This window comes from Purpureocillium takamizusanense, chromosome 1, assembly GCF_022605165.1.
Source record: "Purpureocillium takamizusanense chromosome 1, complete sequence".
Lineage (NCBI taxonomy): Eukaryota > Fungi > Ascomycota > Sordariomycetes > Hypocreales > Ophiocordycipitaceae > Purpureocillium > Purpureocillium takamizusanense.
Window position 1 is genome coordinate 5,520,958 of NC_063068.1, and position 16,207 is coordinate 5,537,164.

The following is a 16,207-nucleotide window of genomic DNA, read 5'->3' on the forward strand; positions in this document are numbered from 1 at the left end:
AGCGGGAAACAAGGTCAGACAGGGCGTGTCTCAGCCGCGACTCACCCGGCCCCCCCGGCGGCCACGAGCGACGCCCGGCGGTGCGACACCGATGGTTGCAGGAGAGACAGCCTGAGGCGTGCGGCGGAGGCAGATGGATGGATGGGAGGCTCCTCGTCAACCTCAGCCGGCCGAACATCGGTGGCGTAGGCCCGCGGATTGTGTCTCGCGGCGTGTCCCTCCACGACGTGTCCCGGAGACGACGACGACGACGACGACGACGACGACGACGACGACTGACGACGTCAATGCTGCTGGCTGTCGCAAGAGTCGGGGGTCTGAGTATATTCAGATGGGCTGCATGTACATCAGTCACCGCAGTGCAAGATGCATTGCGTAGTTTGCGGAGCTCTACCTTGCCGGTTGGTGCCCCCCTACCTTGTCTTGTAGGCTGCCTTGCCTTGCCTTGCTTGCCCTCGCCTTTCTTTGTTGGTACTGTGCGTATAATTGTACGTAGCATGCCTTGCGCTGGCAAGGCTGGTCCGTGCCGGCCGCAACCCGCCTCGATCTACAAAGTACATATGTGGGTATCTATTTGGTGCTAGCAGAGGTTGCTCCTCCGGTACTGATCGACTCAGGCCGACAATTTACAAAGCCCGTGTCGACTGATTGATTATGGATGCGCTGGAGCTGACCTCGCAGCGCTGTGTGGTTATCGGCCGCAGACGAATTTGTCCCTCGTCTTTCGGGGAGATGACGACCGTCTCCGGTGACGAGGACCGGTGATTGCGATCCACCGCGACGTTGCTTCGTGAATTGCTTGGCACCGTTCGTCACATGCATCAATTCAAGATCGACCCTCATCCCCCCGTGTTAGACTGTACTTTTGCCGAGCGGGCGAGAAAGCAAGCAACTGCCGGTACTCGAGCCACGTATCCTCGAAACACGCACGTGTCTCTGTGTTGCTGTGTCGCACTCCCGTCTGAATCTCCTCCATGATTTCGGGGGAACAAAATAAATGCAGTCCAGGGTAGGCCGCTTCTCCTAGACTCCGATCATCGCACCTTCGCATCGTCGTGGGTGTACTTCGTACTTGGTACGTACGTACAGAAGTAGCAGACACGAAACCCGAACCACCCCAGGTTCGCTCTTCGCATCGACATCGTCCGCCCCTCCCCCCAAATCCCGAAAGATTGTCCGCTCGCATCGTGACCATGTCGGCCCGACATGCGCTGCCGGCACCAATTGGGCGCCGCGCAGCCCAGTAATATGACGAAGCCCTTGTCCACCAGGTCGTGTTGCAGACCAACCGGGGCCATGGAGACTTGCAACTTGACCCCGCCGCCGTCGCGCCGCCTCTCCGACTCTTTGCCCGACGGCGAATTACCGTGTCGGTCGGTTGATGAGCGCCCATCCACACCATGCCGTGCCATGGGGGTCGCGGTCGTGAGTGCGACTTATATATCTCGTGTGTGAGAGAGAGAGGGAGAGACGAGACGTCCGATTGTAGTCTCCCCCTCCCCCCTTCTCCCTCCCCCAACTTGCGCTCCTCCCGCGCTCCCTTACTGCCAAAGCAAAAGCATTGCCGCACGAGAGAAAGCCATCGACACCATGGGGTCCAAAGCCGTCGAGCCACAGCTGCGCAGCTGGTGGAAGGAGAGCTCCGTCTATCAGATCTATCCGGCGTCCTTCCAGGACTCGACCGGGACTGGCATCGGCGACCTCAAGGGCATCATCTCGCGCGTCGACTACCTCAAGGACCTCGGCGTCGACATCGTGTGGCTGTCGCCCATCTTCAAGAGCCCCCAGCATGACATGGTATGCGCATGCCGCCACACCGTCTCCGGAGTGTGAAGAAGACGCTCGCGATCTTGTTTGTTCCCCGGGCGGGCCGCCTACTTTGCTGACACGGCGCGAACCCTTCTCCTCGTCTCACAGGGCTACGACATCAGCGACTACAAGTCCATTGACCCTCCCTACGGCGACATCTCCGACGTCGATGTCCTGCGTGACAGGCTGCACGAGCGCGGCATGAAGCTCGTCCTCGACCTCGTCATGAACCATACCAGTGATGAGCACCCCTGGTTCCAAGAGTCGCGCAAGTCAAAGCACAACAACCCCTTCCGCGACTGGTACGTCTGGCGCCCGCCGCGCTACGACGCCCAGGGTAACCGCCAGCCCCCCAACAACTGGGAGAGCCACTTCCAGGGCAGCGCCTGGGAGTACGACGAGGCCACCGACGAGTACTACCTGCGCCTCTTCTGCCGCGAGCAGCCCGACCTCAACTGGGAGAACCCGGCCGTCCGCGCCGCCGCACACGACGTCATGCGCTTCTGGCTCGACCGCGGTGCCGATGGCTTCCGCATGGACGTCATCAACTTCATCAGCAAGGACCAGTCCTTCCCGGACTCGGACGAGCCCATCCTCAAGGGCCACGAGTTCTACGCCTGCGGGCCCAGGCTGCACGAGTATCTCAAGGAGCTGGGCGCCATCCTCAAGGAGTACGACGCCTTTAGCGTCGGCGAGATGCCCTGCGTTACCGACCCGGACGAGATCATGAAGGCCGTCGGCGCGGGCCGCGACGAGCTGAGCATGATATTCCATTTTGAGCTGTAGGAAGACACCCCCACTCCCCTGCCGCCGCGCTCGCCGTGGTGGGCTCAAACAAAGGATGGCGTTTTGCTGACCGACTCAGAATGGACATCGACTACGGGTCCAAGGGCAAATTCTCTCCCGGGACCTGGCGCCTGTCCCAGCTCAAGCAGATTGCCAACAAGTGGCAGAGACTCATGTACGATCGCAATGGCTGGAACGCCCTCTATCTCGAGAACCACGACCAGCCGCGTTCCGTCACCCGCTTCGCCAGCGACGCCCCGGAGCACCGCGAGGCGAGCGCCAAGCTCATTGCCATCTTCCTCGGCTTCCAGGCCGGCACCCCCTTCATCTACCAAGGCCAGGAGATTGGTATGACCAACGTGCCAAAGGACTGGACCATGGACGAGTACAAGGACATTGACTGCGTCAACCACTGGGCGTAAGCTCTCACCCAACCTTCCGTCGCTCCCCCTTTTCTTCGTCACGAGGCTTCCTTCCCCTTACCTCCCAGCTTGGCCACTTGGCTTGCTTCTCCGTGTGCTCCGTAGCTGACGCTCTTCTCCCCCTCCGACAGCCTGTACAAGGACACAGCAGACGAGGAGACCAAGGCCATGCTCAAGGCCGAGTACCAGAAGAAGTCGCGCGACAACGCCCGCACGCCCATGCAGTGGGACGCCAGCCCCCACGCCGGCTTCACCACCGCCGGCGCCACGCCCTGGATGCGCGTCAACGACAACTTCGAGGCCGTCAACGCCGCGTCCCAGACGTCGGACCCGCGCTCCGTCTTCCACACCTGGCGCCGCGTCCTCGAGCAGCGCAAGGCCCTCAAGGACGTCTTCGTCTACGGCGACTTCGCGCTAGTCGACGAGGCCAGCGAGACCGTCTTTGCGTACGAGCGCAGGGCCAGCGCCGCCGACGGTGGAGGCGTCGCGGCGCTCGTCGTCTGCAACTTCTCCGGCGCGGACGAGACGTGGAAGTGGGAGGGCAAGGCCCGCGAGGTGCTGGTCAGCTCGGCGGGCAAGGATGTGAAGGACGTCAACGCTGGGGGGATTCGCCTCGGGCCGTGGGAGGCGATTGCGCTGCTGCTATAATGGGCGGGCATTTTCATACATGCATGAAGGACCAGAGATCCGCGGACATAAGGCACGGGTTGCTGCAACAAGACGACGTGGTATCAACCGCAATATATGCCCGGAATTTTAATGCCAAGCGAGAAGCCAAGTGCTGTTGGCAGTAGCAAATCAACTCCTCACATGCCCTCGCTATGATATATGACGTGCACAAAAAGCTCAGCCCACTCACTCCTGTCAATCGACCGACCAAAAGAGTCCACGCTCTCTCACTGTTCCTCATGCACCAGTTCGCCGAGCGCCTTGGTCTCCTCCATGATGCGCCTGGCCTCCTCCTCGCCGACACCCATGTCGTCCTCGACGAGCCGCACGGCCAGCTCCGCCACGAGCACCGCCTGTATGAAGGCGGCGGAGCCGCGCCCCGCAATCACCCGGTCGTCGACGGCTCGCGCCTTGAGCATGCCGCCGAACTCGCCGACGAGGTAGTCGCACATGAGGTTGAACCCCCGCGGGCCGTAGTAGCCCGGGTTCAGGTTGTCCTCCTTGCGCAGGGAGCGGGCCTTGCCCGAGGCGATGCGGTCCGCCAGGAGGGAGCGGTAGTGCGACGACTTGCCGTTGACGATGCTGAGGAGGTGGGCCCGGTGCTTTTCGAAGCGCTCGGTGAGGTCCTGCCACTGCACGTCGGGGTAGCCGTCTGCTTCCCACGTCTCCAGCGCCGTCTGTTTTCTGTGTTTATGACAAAACTTGGTCTGCTGTCGTACGTTCATCCGCTTGCCCTTGGAGAAGTCGTTCAGCGTCGCCTTGTCGACGGGCTCGCCGCACCACGGACAGGACGACGTTGCAGCTGCGTCGGCTTCAGGCTCGGCGCCCGTCTCATCTTTGCCGTCTACGCTGTCGTCCGAGTCCGGGTCTATGTCGGGCAAGGACCCCTCGGCCCCGTCGCCCGCTTGGACTTTGAACTGGGAGAAGGACGTGGGCATCTTGAAGACGGCTGGGGGCGGAGACGGGGACCTGGCCGCCTTGGCGAGCTTCTTTGCTCGCAGCTTGGGCTTCTTCTTCTTGGCCGACAACAGCGACTCTATTGAGTTGACCGTCTGGAGGGCCGGCTTCCTGCGACGAGGGGAGACTCTCGTCTTCAACTTGTCGTCGTCGCCGTCTCCTTGTGCAAGTCTCAAGGAGGACCGTGTTGACGGCGGAGGTGGCGAGCCGCTAGGCGCACGCAGTTTCCCTGCCTTGGGCTTTTCGGGGCTGACCAAAGGCTCTGGTACAAGCAGCTTGGGTTTGGTCTCTTTTTCCCACATCCGGGGTCAGATTAGCCATACACGTCTTCTGAGGGGGACGAGGATTCGCACCCTTCTTCTCGATTTGTGTCTGAGATGATGGCTTCCTCTTTCCGTAGGTCGCCTTGGAAGACTTGACCTTGGTGAAGCCGCGCTCGTCCTGCAAATGCTCTGCCGAGCTAGCTGGCGTCTGCGAGTGACTACCGTTGCCCCCGTATGTCGTGCCCTTGCCGTTGAGCCTCCGCCACTTAGTGGTGGCGAACATTGGGTTGGCAGAGTCAGCGTTTTGCGATGTTTCCGGATCCCCCTCCTCGCTTTTCCTCTTCACCGGTCCCGTTTTGCCAGTAAATGTTGTGCGCTGGATGCGGCCTCGTGCGGCTCTTTCATCACCAGAGCTGCCGGAGCTGTTGAGCAAAGCATCGACATTGGCATCCTCGCCGGAACATCTGCCCGAGCTGGATGGTTTGGGGGCCTTTACGGGCGTTCCTTGGTCGTCATCCTCGTCGCTAGACAAGGGCGGATCGTCGAACGCCTTGGGAACCTTGAGTTGCTTAAAGGTGGGCTTCTGGGCGGATTCCTTGCCCACCTGGCTGAGAAGACGCGGCGGTCTTTGGTTCTTGCTCAAGCCTAGAACCCGTGAGGGGTACATGCTGTCCAGTCTCCGCCGAACGGAACCTGGTGTACCGTTCGATGTTGAACAAGAGAGGTCAGCTGGACGGTGAGAGCCTGCTCATGGACAGCGCGGGCGGTGTCTCGTGTCAAGTTAAGGATTGACGCCGCCCATGCCGCGGCCAGGCCCCCAGACCGTTGAACAAAAGACCGCCCGGTGGTTATGGCCCCAGAGGTATCCGTGTAACAGCTGCCTTGATCGCTTGTCATTGACACAAGCCGATCCGGCTTACTGCTCCGATGAACGGACTCGCCAGGAACGCGGCTGCGTGAAAGGCAACGTTGTGAAGTCCCGGCCCTTGCAGAGCTATCCTGGACTGTGCATGACCATGCAGCACGTTGGCGGAGAGGAGCAACGTTGGATAGGAAGGTACTGCAGCGACGCGCGCCTCAATCGATACCTCGTCACTTTGACGCGTTGGGAGGGACGCGACGACTTGAAGCGGCGACGGAGTGGATGGTGGGGTGCCGGGGTGAAACGAAGTGCCCGGTACTTCGTACCTCCCGGTTCCCAACTGTACGTGCTCGGTACGTACAGATATGTACATGGGCCCCGCAGCAGCTCCCAGGGGTAGGCGCAGCTCTCCAGGCACGCGGTTCCCTGGCCTGCGCACTGTGCATCCCCTGGAAGCTCTCGTAGATTGTTGATTCAACCCAACCTGGAAGCATCGACACCGCAACACCAGCAACCCAGTCATATCTCTTCCCATCGCCACTCGGGCTTGCTGCACCACGCAGGACCTCCTCGCTTCGTTGAGTAAATAGGCCGGACGTCGAGCAGAGGGAGACGGAGCAGGGAAGACGTCGCCCGTGACCATGGCGCTCAACCGCAAATACGCTGCCCTCCCCGACTTGGTAACCCGCCATTCGTCCCGCAGCAAGCTCAACGCCGCGTCTCGACTGACGGCAAGCAGGATTCTGCGCCAGACATATACGAGACCCCCGAGCTGACAGATGACAACTCCACTGTGCCCGTAAGTCGTGGCCAATGTCCAGCGCCCCCGACCGTTCGCTAATCCGATGTGGCGGGCCCAGACCTCCGCCAACCGCGCGCAGTCAGACGACGAGTTCTACGATGTCGACGACGACGAAAGCCAAGCCATCTCGCGATCGAGGCTTCGCATAAACGAGGCGCGTTCGCGGTTCCTGCCAGCCAATGTCGACGCCAATGGGGTGGACTTTTCGGACCGCGTCGATGGGAAGCGCAAGTCATACAAGGCCTCCAGCCGGCGTCAGCGAATCCTGGAAGATGGCACGGAGGAGCTCGGTGATCTGTCAGACGATGACGACGAGGAGAGCCTGGAGAGGAAGATTGCGCGGTTAAAGCGCGAAGTCGCGGAAGCCAAGGAGGACTATGCGAAGCGCAAGTCTGATGCTGCGGCGAAGACGGGTGAGGCTGGGCCCAACGATGAGAGGCTGGATTCCCTCAGCCAACTCTTGGACGGCATGTCGACGCCTCTTGGTGGGGGTTCTGCCAGCGGGCCCATGAAGGTTCTCCAAGCGAAAGCACCCTCGGACGACTTGACCGCAACGGACGGTCCTACGTACACGGTCACCTACGCGCCGACTTACGAACAGAGCCACGCCCTGGCGAAGGCGGCCGACTTTGACCGTCGGCTTCTCATGCTGGAGAAGGCGCTGGGCATCAGTTCTTCGTCCGCGCCAGAGGCTGGCCAAGACGGCCTTCCGCGCGCTGTCCTACCAACTCTGGACTCGATGGAGAAGCAGATCTCGACGCTGTCGCAGGCATCCACGGCCAACTTGGACGCGATAAGCCGGCGCGTGCGGACCCTGGCGTCGGAGCAGGACAAGCTCAACGAGTCGCGGGAAAAGGCCAAGGCTCTGCGAGAGGAGCTCGGCAAGCAGGGAGCGGCAAGCCCTTCGGACGAGTCGGAGCAAGAGGCCAAGATCAACGCGCTGTACGGCATCCTGCCTACAATCGAGAGCTTGACGCCCGTATTGCCGCCGCTCCTCGACAGACTGCGCTCGCTACGGGCCATACACGCTGACGCTGCGGCGGCGAGCCAGACGCTGGAGCGCGTCGAGTCGCAGCAGGCTGAGATGACGGCCGAGCTGAGGCAGTGGAAGGAGGGCCTAGAAAAGATGGAGAGCGCCATGAAGGACGGCGACGCGACGGTCAAGGGCAACGTCAAGGTCATGGAAGGCTGGGTCAAGGACCTGGAGGAGCGGATGACCAAGTTGGCGTAGCTGCGCGGCCTAGACCGTGGATGCGAGCACAAAGACAGAGATACCCAATGAACGAACTCAAGCCGTGACGTGTGCATTGATCCAATGTGTCGACCAAGGGTAACGAACACGGGTAGTCGTGGTGCAAGTGGGTTGAGGCCATCGCCGGTGGCCGGCCCGCAGCGGCGTGGGTCACGTGGAGCAAGTGGTGGGCAAAGGATATAATTTCGCCGGCGAGCTCCATCCACAACCTTTCCTTCTTTTTCCCCAGTCGTCTCCAGAGACGCCCGCATCGCATGGTAAGTCACACAAACGTATATGCCCTCACCGCACCGCTTGGAATGATGTGTAAAAAAAAGCATGTATTACCTGAATACGCTTTGATGTATCAATTTATCACCAAGATCTCTGACCCAAGACGCCGTTTACGCCCTCTTCAATACCTGACATTTTAGCCCGCCAAAAAGCCGCGGCTAACACTTTTCAAAAGCACAGATAGCCCTGACCGGTAGCCACGCCTCGTCCGCGATGTCTTCCGCCCCGAAGGCACCCGCGGGGCACTTCAACGTGCTCTACTTTGCGAGCGCCAGCTCCTTTACGGGCAAGGAGCACGAGGCGCTGCCGGCGCCGATGCCCCTGGGGAAGCTGTTCGCCGAGCTGGAGGCGCGGCACCCAGGCCTCAAGGCCAAGATCCTGGACTCGTGCCTGGTGACGGTCAATCTCGACTATGTAGACATGCCGGCGGATCCCTCCGAGGAGGGCGACGTCATCCAGGAAGCGGACGAGGTCGCAATCATACCTCCTGTCAGCTCCGGGTGAAGGGCGACAAAATCACCGCCCATGGATCTCCCCACCGACGACACCCGCTCATGGCCTGGAGTTTGGTGCATTGAGCTGGGACGGGCGCGGCAGGCCGATCAAGCCATCCGGCGCCAGCGTCAACGGCTATCGTGGCGGGCGGGAACGCCCTCTGAATTGGAAAGCAACGGGGCTCGCTCCTCGTCTCGAGCCGTCGTTAGGGCCTTTCGCCAGCGCTGGCCCCACTCGTTTCGCCAATGCGGCGTCTGCTTGGTGTAGCGGCGCCAGCGCATCACGGCGATGGCGTTGAGGAGGACAAAGACGGCGACGGCGAGGGTGGCGGCGATGGAGACGAGGGCAGTCAGGCTCGTAGTGGACGACACGCCGCAGCCAAAGGGCTGCGAGCGCAGCTCCCAGCGCTCGGCGGGATGGGGGCAGATGTTGGCCTGGTAAGCCGGGGCCAGTAGCGGGATGGCGTATGAGTTGGGGACGCAAGACCAGGTCTAACATGTAGCCGTGAGCAAGCGTGATGCTGAAACCAAACAATGGTACTATTTTAGTAGTATCGAATCACGTACATAGGGACACCAGCTGCACCGCGTCTCACCGAGGCAACCGCCGCAGTTCTGGTGAGCCCAGCATCGCGCAAAGTGGCGGCGGTCGCTCTCGGCGGGGCGGGCGGTGGTGAAGTTGTCGCGGGCGGCCGCCGTGTCTAGCGATGGATCCATGCTGGGACGCACAGGTGCCAGACTATGTATGGTCCTTGTCGTAGACTGTGGCCGAGAGGAGAAGATGGTAATCCGATATGTGTGCGCAGTCTTTGCTTGCGCGAAGACGTGGGGATTAATCGATCTGATTGAATGATTGATGATTGACAGATGGTTCGATGATGGATGAGCTGGTGGTGGTGGTGGTGGTGGTGGTCGCAGCGGCTCGACCGACCGACGGAGGCGGGGAAGCGAGGAATCCCCCCCATCCATGCATCGCCCTGCACCAGTGAGGGCAGGAGGGAGGGAGGGAGGGCGCGAGGCTCAGCTCTATCCCGGTGCTCCCTCCTCGATTTCAGCCACAGCGCGGTTGTCGCAAGTTTTGTGCGCCGCCAGCATGTTGGCGTGCATCGTACTTCGTACATACATATGTACCTCCCTCAATACAGTACGGACGAAGTACGCATGTCGTCGGAAACATGGCACTTCAAGGTCCCCTCGAAGCCACACGCGCACGGCAGAGCCATTGTGCTGCCATCCCTCCCGCATCAACGGCTATACCCGCAGAGCTTGAATAAAAAAAACAAGAAAAAAAAAACAGGCGATCCAACACGGCTACTGCGAAGATATGCCGTGTGATATGAACCCTTCTTGTTGTTGTTGTTGTCGTTGTCGTTGTTGCGCTTCATCACTCACGAGACTTACAAAGGGACACGGGGGCGAGCGTGCGTAATGGTTGATGAGCCACCGCTTGCAACGTGCTGCTGCTGGCATATATACTCGTTCGAACCATACGAAGTGTGACAAAGTTACACCTCATGTCTTGAGGTCCCCTTCTCCCACATTCATCTTCTCAACGACGCCCAGAACACACCACCCCTGGCCCCCGCCCCCCAGTCCCCAGAATGTACAATTTCACTTGGATACCACCTGCAGTACAGAAACCTGCCCACGGCGGACCGCGTCTCCGCACTCCCATCTTGACATCAGACCAAGGAAAACACGCAGACAGACAACCGTGAATTGGACGCGTCGATCCTACCCTCACCCCGGAGCCACGTTGTCAAGGTGGATAGTAGTAAACGTTAGTAGAAGTAAGCACGACCGCCCAATTGCTCCGGGGGGGCAGGCCGCTCAACTGATACCTACCTAGTAGGTGGTGAGTGAGGCCAATCTTGACCGGCCCGGCCCCTCGCCAGCCACTAACACTAACACTAACACCACAACCACCACACCCCGCCGGCCCCCGCAATCCATGCCCATCTGTGATCACGCCCTGTCGACGTCACCCGTGTATAAGTTCACGATATCGCCCCCTTGGCAGCGTGAATGGGATCTGGCGAACACTCTCCCTCCCCCCTCCCCCCTCCGCCTTTCCCTCCTTTTGGGTGCGCCCAGATTTCTCTCCCGCACGATTATAAAAAGGGAACACAAGGTCTTGCCTGACATGAGCCCGCTGGTCTCTCAATTCTCTTCCTCTCTCATCCGATCCGACACACCACATTCTGGCCCTTCACGTCCTCCGTGTGTGTCCAGCGTCAAGTAATCATCCTCACCACTACCCTGGCTGACTGACTTGTTGTAAACGCCCTCACCCCCTTTATCCCTCCCCATATCCTTATTATATATCCCCCGGGGCAACAGCCCGCAAGCACCAACGATGGCCTCATCCCCCACCGTCGACATCACGGCCCGCTGCCTCTGCAAGGCCCGCTCCATCACCGCCTCCGTCCCGGCCTCGTCCCTGCCCCTCGCGGGCACCTACTGCCACTGCACCTCGTGCCGGCACATGACGGGCGCCCTGCACTCGTCGAGCGTCAAGTGGCCCGCGGGCGGCGGCGACGACGGCGAGGGAAACGCCGCCGTGCGCGCCCTCGGCCTCCGCGAGTACGACTTCTCCCCGCGCCTCAAGATCCTCTTCTGCGGCGACTGCGGCACCCCCATGTTCTGGGACGACGGCGAGCAGTCCGCGTCGCCGTCGCTGGACGCCGCCGGTGGTGATGGTGGTGGTGCTACCGGCGGCGGCGGCAACGGCGATGGCGGCTTCGAGGCCTTCATGGGCGTGCTGTCCAACAACGACGTGCCGGGCGGCCTGATCCGCGTCAGGGACCACATCTTTGTCGGCGACACGCTTGACGGCGGCGCGGCCGTCTGGATGCGCCACCTCTTCGATGACTCCTCCTCCTCCTCCGCCCCAGGTAGTGGTGATGATGATGCCGTTGCTCCTCGAGCCAGCAGCCCGATCCCATGCTACGCCGGCTGGCGCGACAAGAGCGAGCCCGTCGACCCGGCCGCCATGGCCGCCGCCGCGCAGGCAAGGGACCGCCCGGCTGCGACGGCGGCGACGCCCGACGACGACATCATCCCCGTGCACTGCCGCTGCCGGGGCGTCGATCTCGTCCTGCGCCGTGCCGCCGCCGTCGACGACTTCTCCGCCGTCAAGGACGCCTCCCAACTGCCCTTCTTCGTCGACCCGGCCTCGCACAAGCTGCTCGCCGGTTTCGACGCCTGCGACTCGTGCCGCACCGCCTCGGGCGCCGCTGACATTGTCAACTGGACCTTTACCCTGCTCAAGCACCTCGACTTTGCTCCGTCCGCCGCCTCCTCCTCCTCCTCCTCCTCCTCTGCACCCGGGGGTGGCGCGTCGCGCCCCTTCCCCGGCTCCTCGCTCGACCTCAAGGCCGCCGTCTCAGCTGCCCCCTCCGACCGCGACCCGCGCCTCGGCACCCTCGCCTACTACGCCAGCTCCCCCGACGTCCAGCGCTACTTTTGCTCCCGCTGCAGCGCCTCCGTCTTCTACGCCGTCGACGACCGCCCCGACATGGTCGACCTCGCCGTCGGCCTGCTCGACGCCCCCGACGGCGCCCGCGCCGAGAGCGTCCTGTCCTGGGCCCTCGGGGACATGATCTTGACCGACGACCTCAAGGGCGGCTGGAGGGAGGAGCTCGGCCGCTCCATCAAGAGAAACGCCGAGGACTGGCGGATCAGCAGCGGCAGGCCCGTCCCGTGGGTGCGCAAGCTCAAGGAGCAGAAAAGCGCGCAGGAAAAGGCGGCGGCCGATGCGGCCAATGTCGCAGGAACGGCGTGATGGGCGGGCCTCGGACACGAATGCAGACTGAAAAGCAACTGGTGTACCAGACTGGATGATCAAAGGTATAAGGAAATTCTATAGCCAACCACCGCAGAGACTGCAAAATGTGAAGCCGCTATGCACATGCTTTAAGAATGTCCTTGCGTGATGCGCGCGCAGCCTTGCTCGAAGCCTTCTCTAAAAAATTCTCGGGTCGGGAAGACATACATGGATATCCAAGGACACCTCAGATGAGCCCTCCGGTCAAGGCGACTTCCCGGGACCGCCTCACCTGCTGCTTTAGCTTCCTCATCTCCGCTCGCCTCCTCCTGGCCCGCTGCCGGCTGTCCTCGCCCGGACGGGGGTCTCCAAACGCCTCGAGAGTTATCAGGTCAGCCAGGAAACGACGGATCCGCAGCCCGGTTTTGTTGCGCACAAAGGCATCCACCTCTTCGTCGCAAGCGGCAGACGCCGCCACGTGCAGCCCCCGAAGGACATCGCGATCCTCGATTTCTCCGTCGTCAAAGTCCTACTCGAGGGAGCTCCAGCTTCCGCGCATAGACGATGTTCTCTTCGGGATGTTTGGCGGGGCAATGGCCCGTGAAGGCAACCCTCTGCTTGCCCGGCAACAAAACCCTACATGATGCGGGTCATACAACGATGGGGGGCTCGGCTGTCGTCTCGTCCGCCGAGTCGATACTTTGCTGCCAGTGGGTGCCTTCGTGGCCGCCACCAGACGGGCCGTCCTTTCCAGCTCTTCCTCCAAGCTTGACATTGGGTAGCATTGGCCATCACTCTCAACATTCAGGTCCGCCTCGCCCGATCGTGGTTTGCCCGGCGCGCGGCTAGGCTGAGAGCGTCCCATGGCTACAGGCATGTCGTGACCTGGAAGGCTCTGATATGGCCGGGGAGACAAAAGCTCGCGCTCAAATTGTTTAGCGTCGCGATCCAGGCGTGCGCGGTCCGATTGAGAACGGAGAGGGCGAGGGTCCGGCCGCGCATCGTCGCCTACTTTCGGGGTTGACTTTCCATGTGAGAAGCCGCCTCGGCCACTCCCCTCTGCATCATCCCTTCTCACTGAAGATGGCACGCGCCAACCCGGAGCCGCCTCTGGTCGCTTGCGCTGGAAGTCTTGAGAGGACTGCTTCTCGGCGACCCGCCCGTTTGCTCTCTCCCGGGGACGTTTCATCGGATCTAGGGGATTCGAGACATCTTTTGCACGTTGCAAGCTTCTCGGCGGATGTGGAGCCTTGGTTGCCGGCATCCTTGAAACTGGACCAGCCAGTGGCCTTGGCTTGGGCACGCTGCTGACCGGGGGCGGCCTAAAGTGTGCCCAATCGGTGTCTGGAGTCAGATCCGAGCTTCCTGGGAAGCATGGAAGACAATGACTCTTGGCCTTCTTCTGCTTCGTGCCGTGCCTGTGTAGCCTCTGCTTGCGGGCCGGCGCCTCGTCAATGAGCGCATATGTCCACTCGTCCATATCTTGAGGCCTTGTAAAGGCTATTTCCGTGTTTGCGCTGGAGCTCGACTCCCTTCCGGGGGGCCCATCATATTGTGAAGGCTCCGGGCGTCGTCGTTCAGCGGCATGCGCATGTTGGTTCGGTAGCCACCGCTGCTCTGCCTTGGCTCGAGGCCTTGCTTGGTCCTTGGACGTCACCGCGAGCCCCGCGGCACGGAACTCTGGCCGGAATGGCATAAGTGCCGAAACGGTGTGCAGAGTGTCGCCAGACTTTGCCGTAGCAGATGGAGTTGACTGGACTCTCTTGCCCTTGACGCTCATATCCTCGACATACGTGTGTAGGTCCTTGGTAAATCTATCCAACCTATCACGCTGAGTAGAAGTTCTGGATTGGGAGTCGGGTGCGAATGGACTAGACGCATTTGCTCCCTCAGAGCGGGTAAAAGCTTGCTTTCCCTGTTTGATGGCAGAGAATAGGCGAAGCTGTTGGACCACGGCCCTTGATATTGCTTCCACAAGCGTGGAGTCAACGGAGGAATGCTTCGAGGACCGAGCAACGCCGGCGGCTGCAACACTGGCCAAACCAAGATGGGGGCCAGAAGTGCATTTGGACCTCGCGTTCCTTGGTTGCGTGTGGGTGATTGTGGCAGGATGCTTGGCGGAGGAGCTCATGTTGGTGTTTTCTGTTCGCGTTGCAAGGCTGACGTGATCAATGCGGCGTGCTTGAGGCATGCCATGAGCGGGTGGAAGCGGAAACGAATCCAGGTCGACATCGGACAGGGATGTTTCCAACACATGGTCGGTATCGCACATGCGAGACCCGGACTCGCCCAGGCTTGCGGATGGCTTGTGCGGGATCCTCAAGTGGCCATGGTGTTGTCGTAAACCAGGGGACGCACCCGGGACGCTTCCACCGGCAGCATCGGCGTGACGGCGTGTGTCATGGGTTGGCGGCCGCGGAGGTGGTGGCTGGGCCAGATGGCGGGCGCGACTTGGGCGCCGCGAGAGAACGACAACGCGAGAACGTGGGCGTATCCTCTCGAATGATGCTGTCCGACGATGTTGCCGCGGTGGCCTCACAGCGCGTCCGCCCGATAGCGAGGTGCTTGCTTCGGGGATAGATGCTAGTGTCGCCATGCTGGGCGGGTGCCTGCTCGCGTATCCTACTCAAGATGACGGATATGGCGACGAAAGAAGGCAGCAATGTTTTGGTGCAACAATGTACGAGAAGGAGATGGGCCGCGTAGTGCGACGCCGCGATGCCGTACGTCAGTCAGATGAAGCGTCGCCCAATGCTGTCAATGTCTGATACGGCGGCTGGGGCAGCCGGCGACGACGGCAGGCAGTCGAAGGGGGGCCATGCCCAGTCGTGCGCGCGCTCTGTTGGCGGGCCGACATGGCGGCTCTGTTGAGTGGCGAGGCAGGAGGCAGCGAGCTGTCGTCGCGTCCGGGCCTCACCTGACGTCCTTGATGCCGGGCGACGAGTAGACGTCGAGCTGGCGACGGCCCTTGCGGAGGAGGAACTCAATGGCCGCAAAGTCGCGCTTGTCAATGGACAAGTTCTTTGCGAACTCGGCTCTGCCGCGGCATGGTCAGCTAGGCACAGTGAGCGTTGCCCGCGAGGAGGGCAGGGTTTTACCTGGCAAAGTTTTCAAAGTGCGCCCGCGTGCTCTGGCGAGGAGTCGTTAGCTGGAGGAGCTCGTGTCGTACATGCATACATGCATACATGCACCTTGAGGGCCAGGCACAAAAGTCACGAGGGGGGTCCTGGCTGAGGTCCGACAGGCCGTACCTGAGGTTTGTTGCGGCTTTCGCGGAGGCACCGGCGGTAGAGGGCCAGGACCTCTTTCTGGAGCCCGGAGAGACGCATCATGGGGTTGGGCTGCTGGATGCGTTGCGAGAGAGAGAGAAACGAGTGTCGCCGCAAAGGGTGGTTGAGGAAAAAAGTTGAGCAACGCTCGAATTGAAGCTCACCTGAAGTGAGTTGTCTTCCGAGGTTACAGTGGAGGAGATTGTAATAGGCGGCTAGGCGGGCCGCCGCAGCAGGCCAATGGGGGAGCTCGGAGTGCTGGGTGACGTCTGGACGGCACAAGGTAGCACTGGCAGACACCCGACCCGACTGCACCGGGATCGGAGAGCCCCACAGCGGCTTTCGGGCCGCCCACCAGCCTGGAAGACGCCCTGCCCTGCTCGCCGTCCAGATCAAGTGAGGCGCTGTGAGGTTCGTCGCACGCATCCATGGAGCAGCCTGGATTGCGGATGGAAATAATACGTCCTCGGCCGTAAGGCACTGATACTGCATAATGGAGCACCCCTGTTGGCGCCCCCACGAACGCATATTGTAGGACCTGACTTTACAGTCGTCAGCAGCCCCAGACACCCACCCGAGGGCC

General features: G+C 61.4%; 8 protein-coding genes across 9 annotated transcripts; 4 read left to right on the forward strand and 4 right to left on the reverse strand.

Annotated features, from left to right (window-relative positions):
* The first annotated feature begins 1,084 nt into the window (after positions 1–1,084).
* On the forward strand, positions 1,085–3,827 carry JDV02_001675 (uncharacterized protein). 2 transcript variants are annotated; one of them, XM_047982625.1, is made up of 4 exons: positions 1,085–1,797; positions 1,918–2,591; positions 2,675–3,013; positions 3,149–3,827. In XM_047982625.1, exons 1-4 carry the CDS (start codon positions 1,591–1,593, stop codon positions 3,663–3,665), a joined length of 1,737 nt encoding a protein of 578 aa, XP_047838591.1. In that variant the 5' UTR covers positions 1,085–1,590; the 3' UTR covers positions 3,666–3,827. The 2 variants fall into 2 exon arrangements, with proteins under 2 accessions (XP_047838591.1, XP_047838590.1); XM_047982624.1 differs by having other exon boundaries at positions 1,085–2,591.
* On the reverse strand, positions 3,743–6,030 carry JDV02_001677 (uncharacterized protein). Its single transcript, XM_047982626.1, has 2 exons — positions 4,997–6,030; positions 3,743–4,932 (listed from the first exon to the last, which is right to left on the reverse strand). The coding sequence occupies exons 1-2, from the start codon at positions 5,571–5,573 to the stop codon at positions 3,914–3,916; spliced, it is 1,596 nt and encodes a 531-aa protein (XP_047838592.1). The 5' UTR covers positions 5,574–6,030; the 3' UTR covers positions 3,743–3,913.
* Positions 6,031–6,217: 187 nt separating this feature from the next.
* JDV02_001678 (uncharacterized protein) lies at positions 6,218–7,866 on the forward strand. The gene is made up of 3 exons (XM_047982627.1): positions 6,218–6,448; positions 6,508–6,567; positions 6,629–7,866. The coding sequence occupies exons 1-3, from the start codon at positions 6,410–6,412 to the stop codon at positions 7,799–7,801; spliced, it is 1,272 nt and encodes a 423-aa protein (XP_047838593.1). The 5' UTR covers positions 6,218–6,409; the 3' UTR covers positions 7,802–7,866.
* Positions 7,867–8,059: 193 nt separating this feature from the next.
* On the forward strand, positions 8,060–9,459 carry JDV02_001679 (uncharacterized protein). Its single transcript, XM_047982628.1, has one exon. It carries the CDS (start codon positions 8,309–8,311, stop codon positions 8,597–8,599), a length of 291 nt encoding a protein of 96 aa, XP_047838594.1. The 5' UTR covers positions 8,060–8,308; the 3' UTR covers positions 8,600–9,459.
* On the reverse strand, positions 8,479–9,476 carry JDV02_001680 (uncharacterized protein). Its single transcript, XM_047982629.1, has 2 exons — positions 9,157–9,476; positions 8,479–9,081 (listed from the first exon to the last, which is right to left on the reverse strand). The coding sequence occupies exons 1-2, from the start codon at positions 9,304–9,306 to the stop codon at positions 8,719–8,721; spliced, it is 513 nt and encodes a 170-aa protein (XP_047838595.1). The 5' UTR covers positions 9,307–9,476; the 3' UTR covers positions 8,479–8,718.
* A 1,149-nt stretch (positions 9,477–10,625) lies between these two features.
* Positions 10,626–12,548, forward strand: JDV02_001681 (uncharacterized protein). Its single transcript, XM_047982630.1, has one exon. The coding sequence runs from the start codon at positions 10,946–10,948 to the stop codon at positions 12,371–12,373; it is 1,428 nt and encodes a 475-aa protein (XP_047838596.1). The 5' UTR covers positions 10,626–10,945; the 3' UTR covers positions 12,374–12,548.
* A 336-nt stretch (positions 12,549–12,884) lies between these two features.
* Positions 12,885–14,951, reverse strand: JDV02_001682 (uncharacterized protein; the record flags this gene model as incomplete). Its single annotated transcript, XM_047982631.1, has 1 exon — positions 12,885–14,951. One exon carries the CDS (start codon positions 14,949–14,951, stop codon positions 12,885–12,887), a length of 2,067 nt encoding a protein of 688 aa, XP_047838597.1.
* Positions 14,952–15,268: 317 nt separating this feature from the next.
* Positions 15,269–15,687, reverse strand: JDV02_001683 (uncharacterized protein; the record flags this gene model as incomplete). The annotated part of the gene is made up of 3 exons (XM_047982632.1): positions 15,269–15,392; positions 15,454–15,485; positions 15,607–15,687. The coding sequence occupies 3 exons, from the start codon at positions 15,685–15,687 to the stop codon at positions 15,269–15,271; spliced, it is 237 nt and encodes a 78-aa protein (XP_047838598.1).
* Between the last annotated feature and the right edge of the window lie 520 nt (positions 15,688–16,207).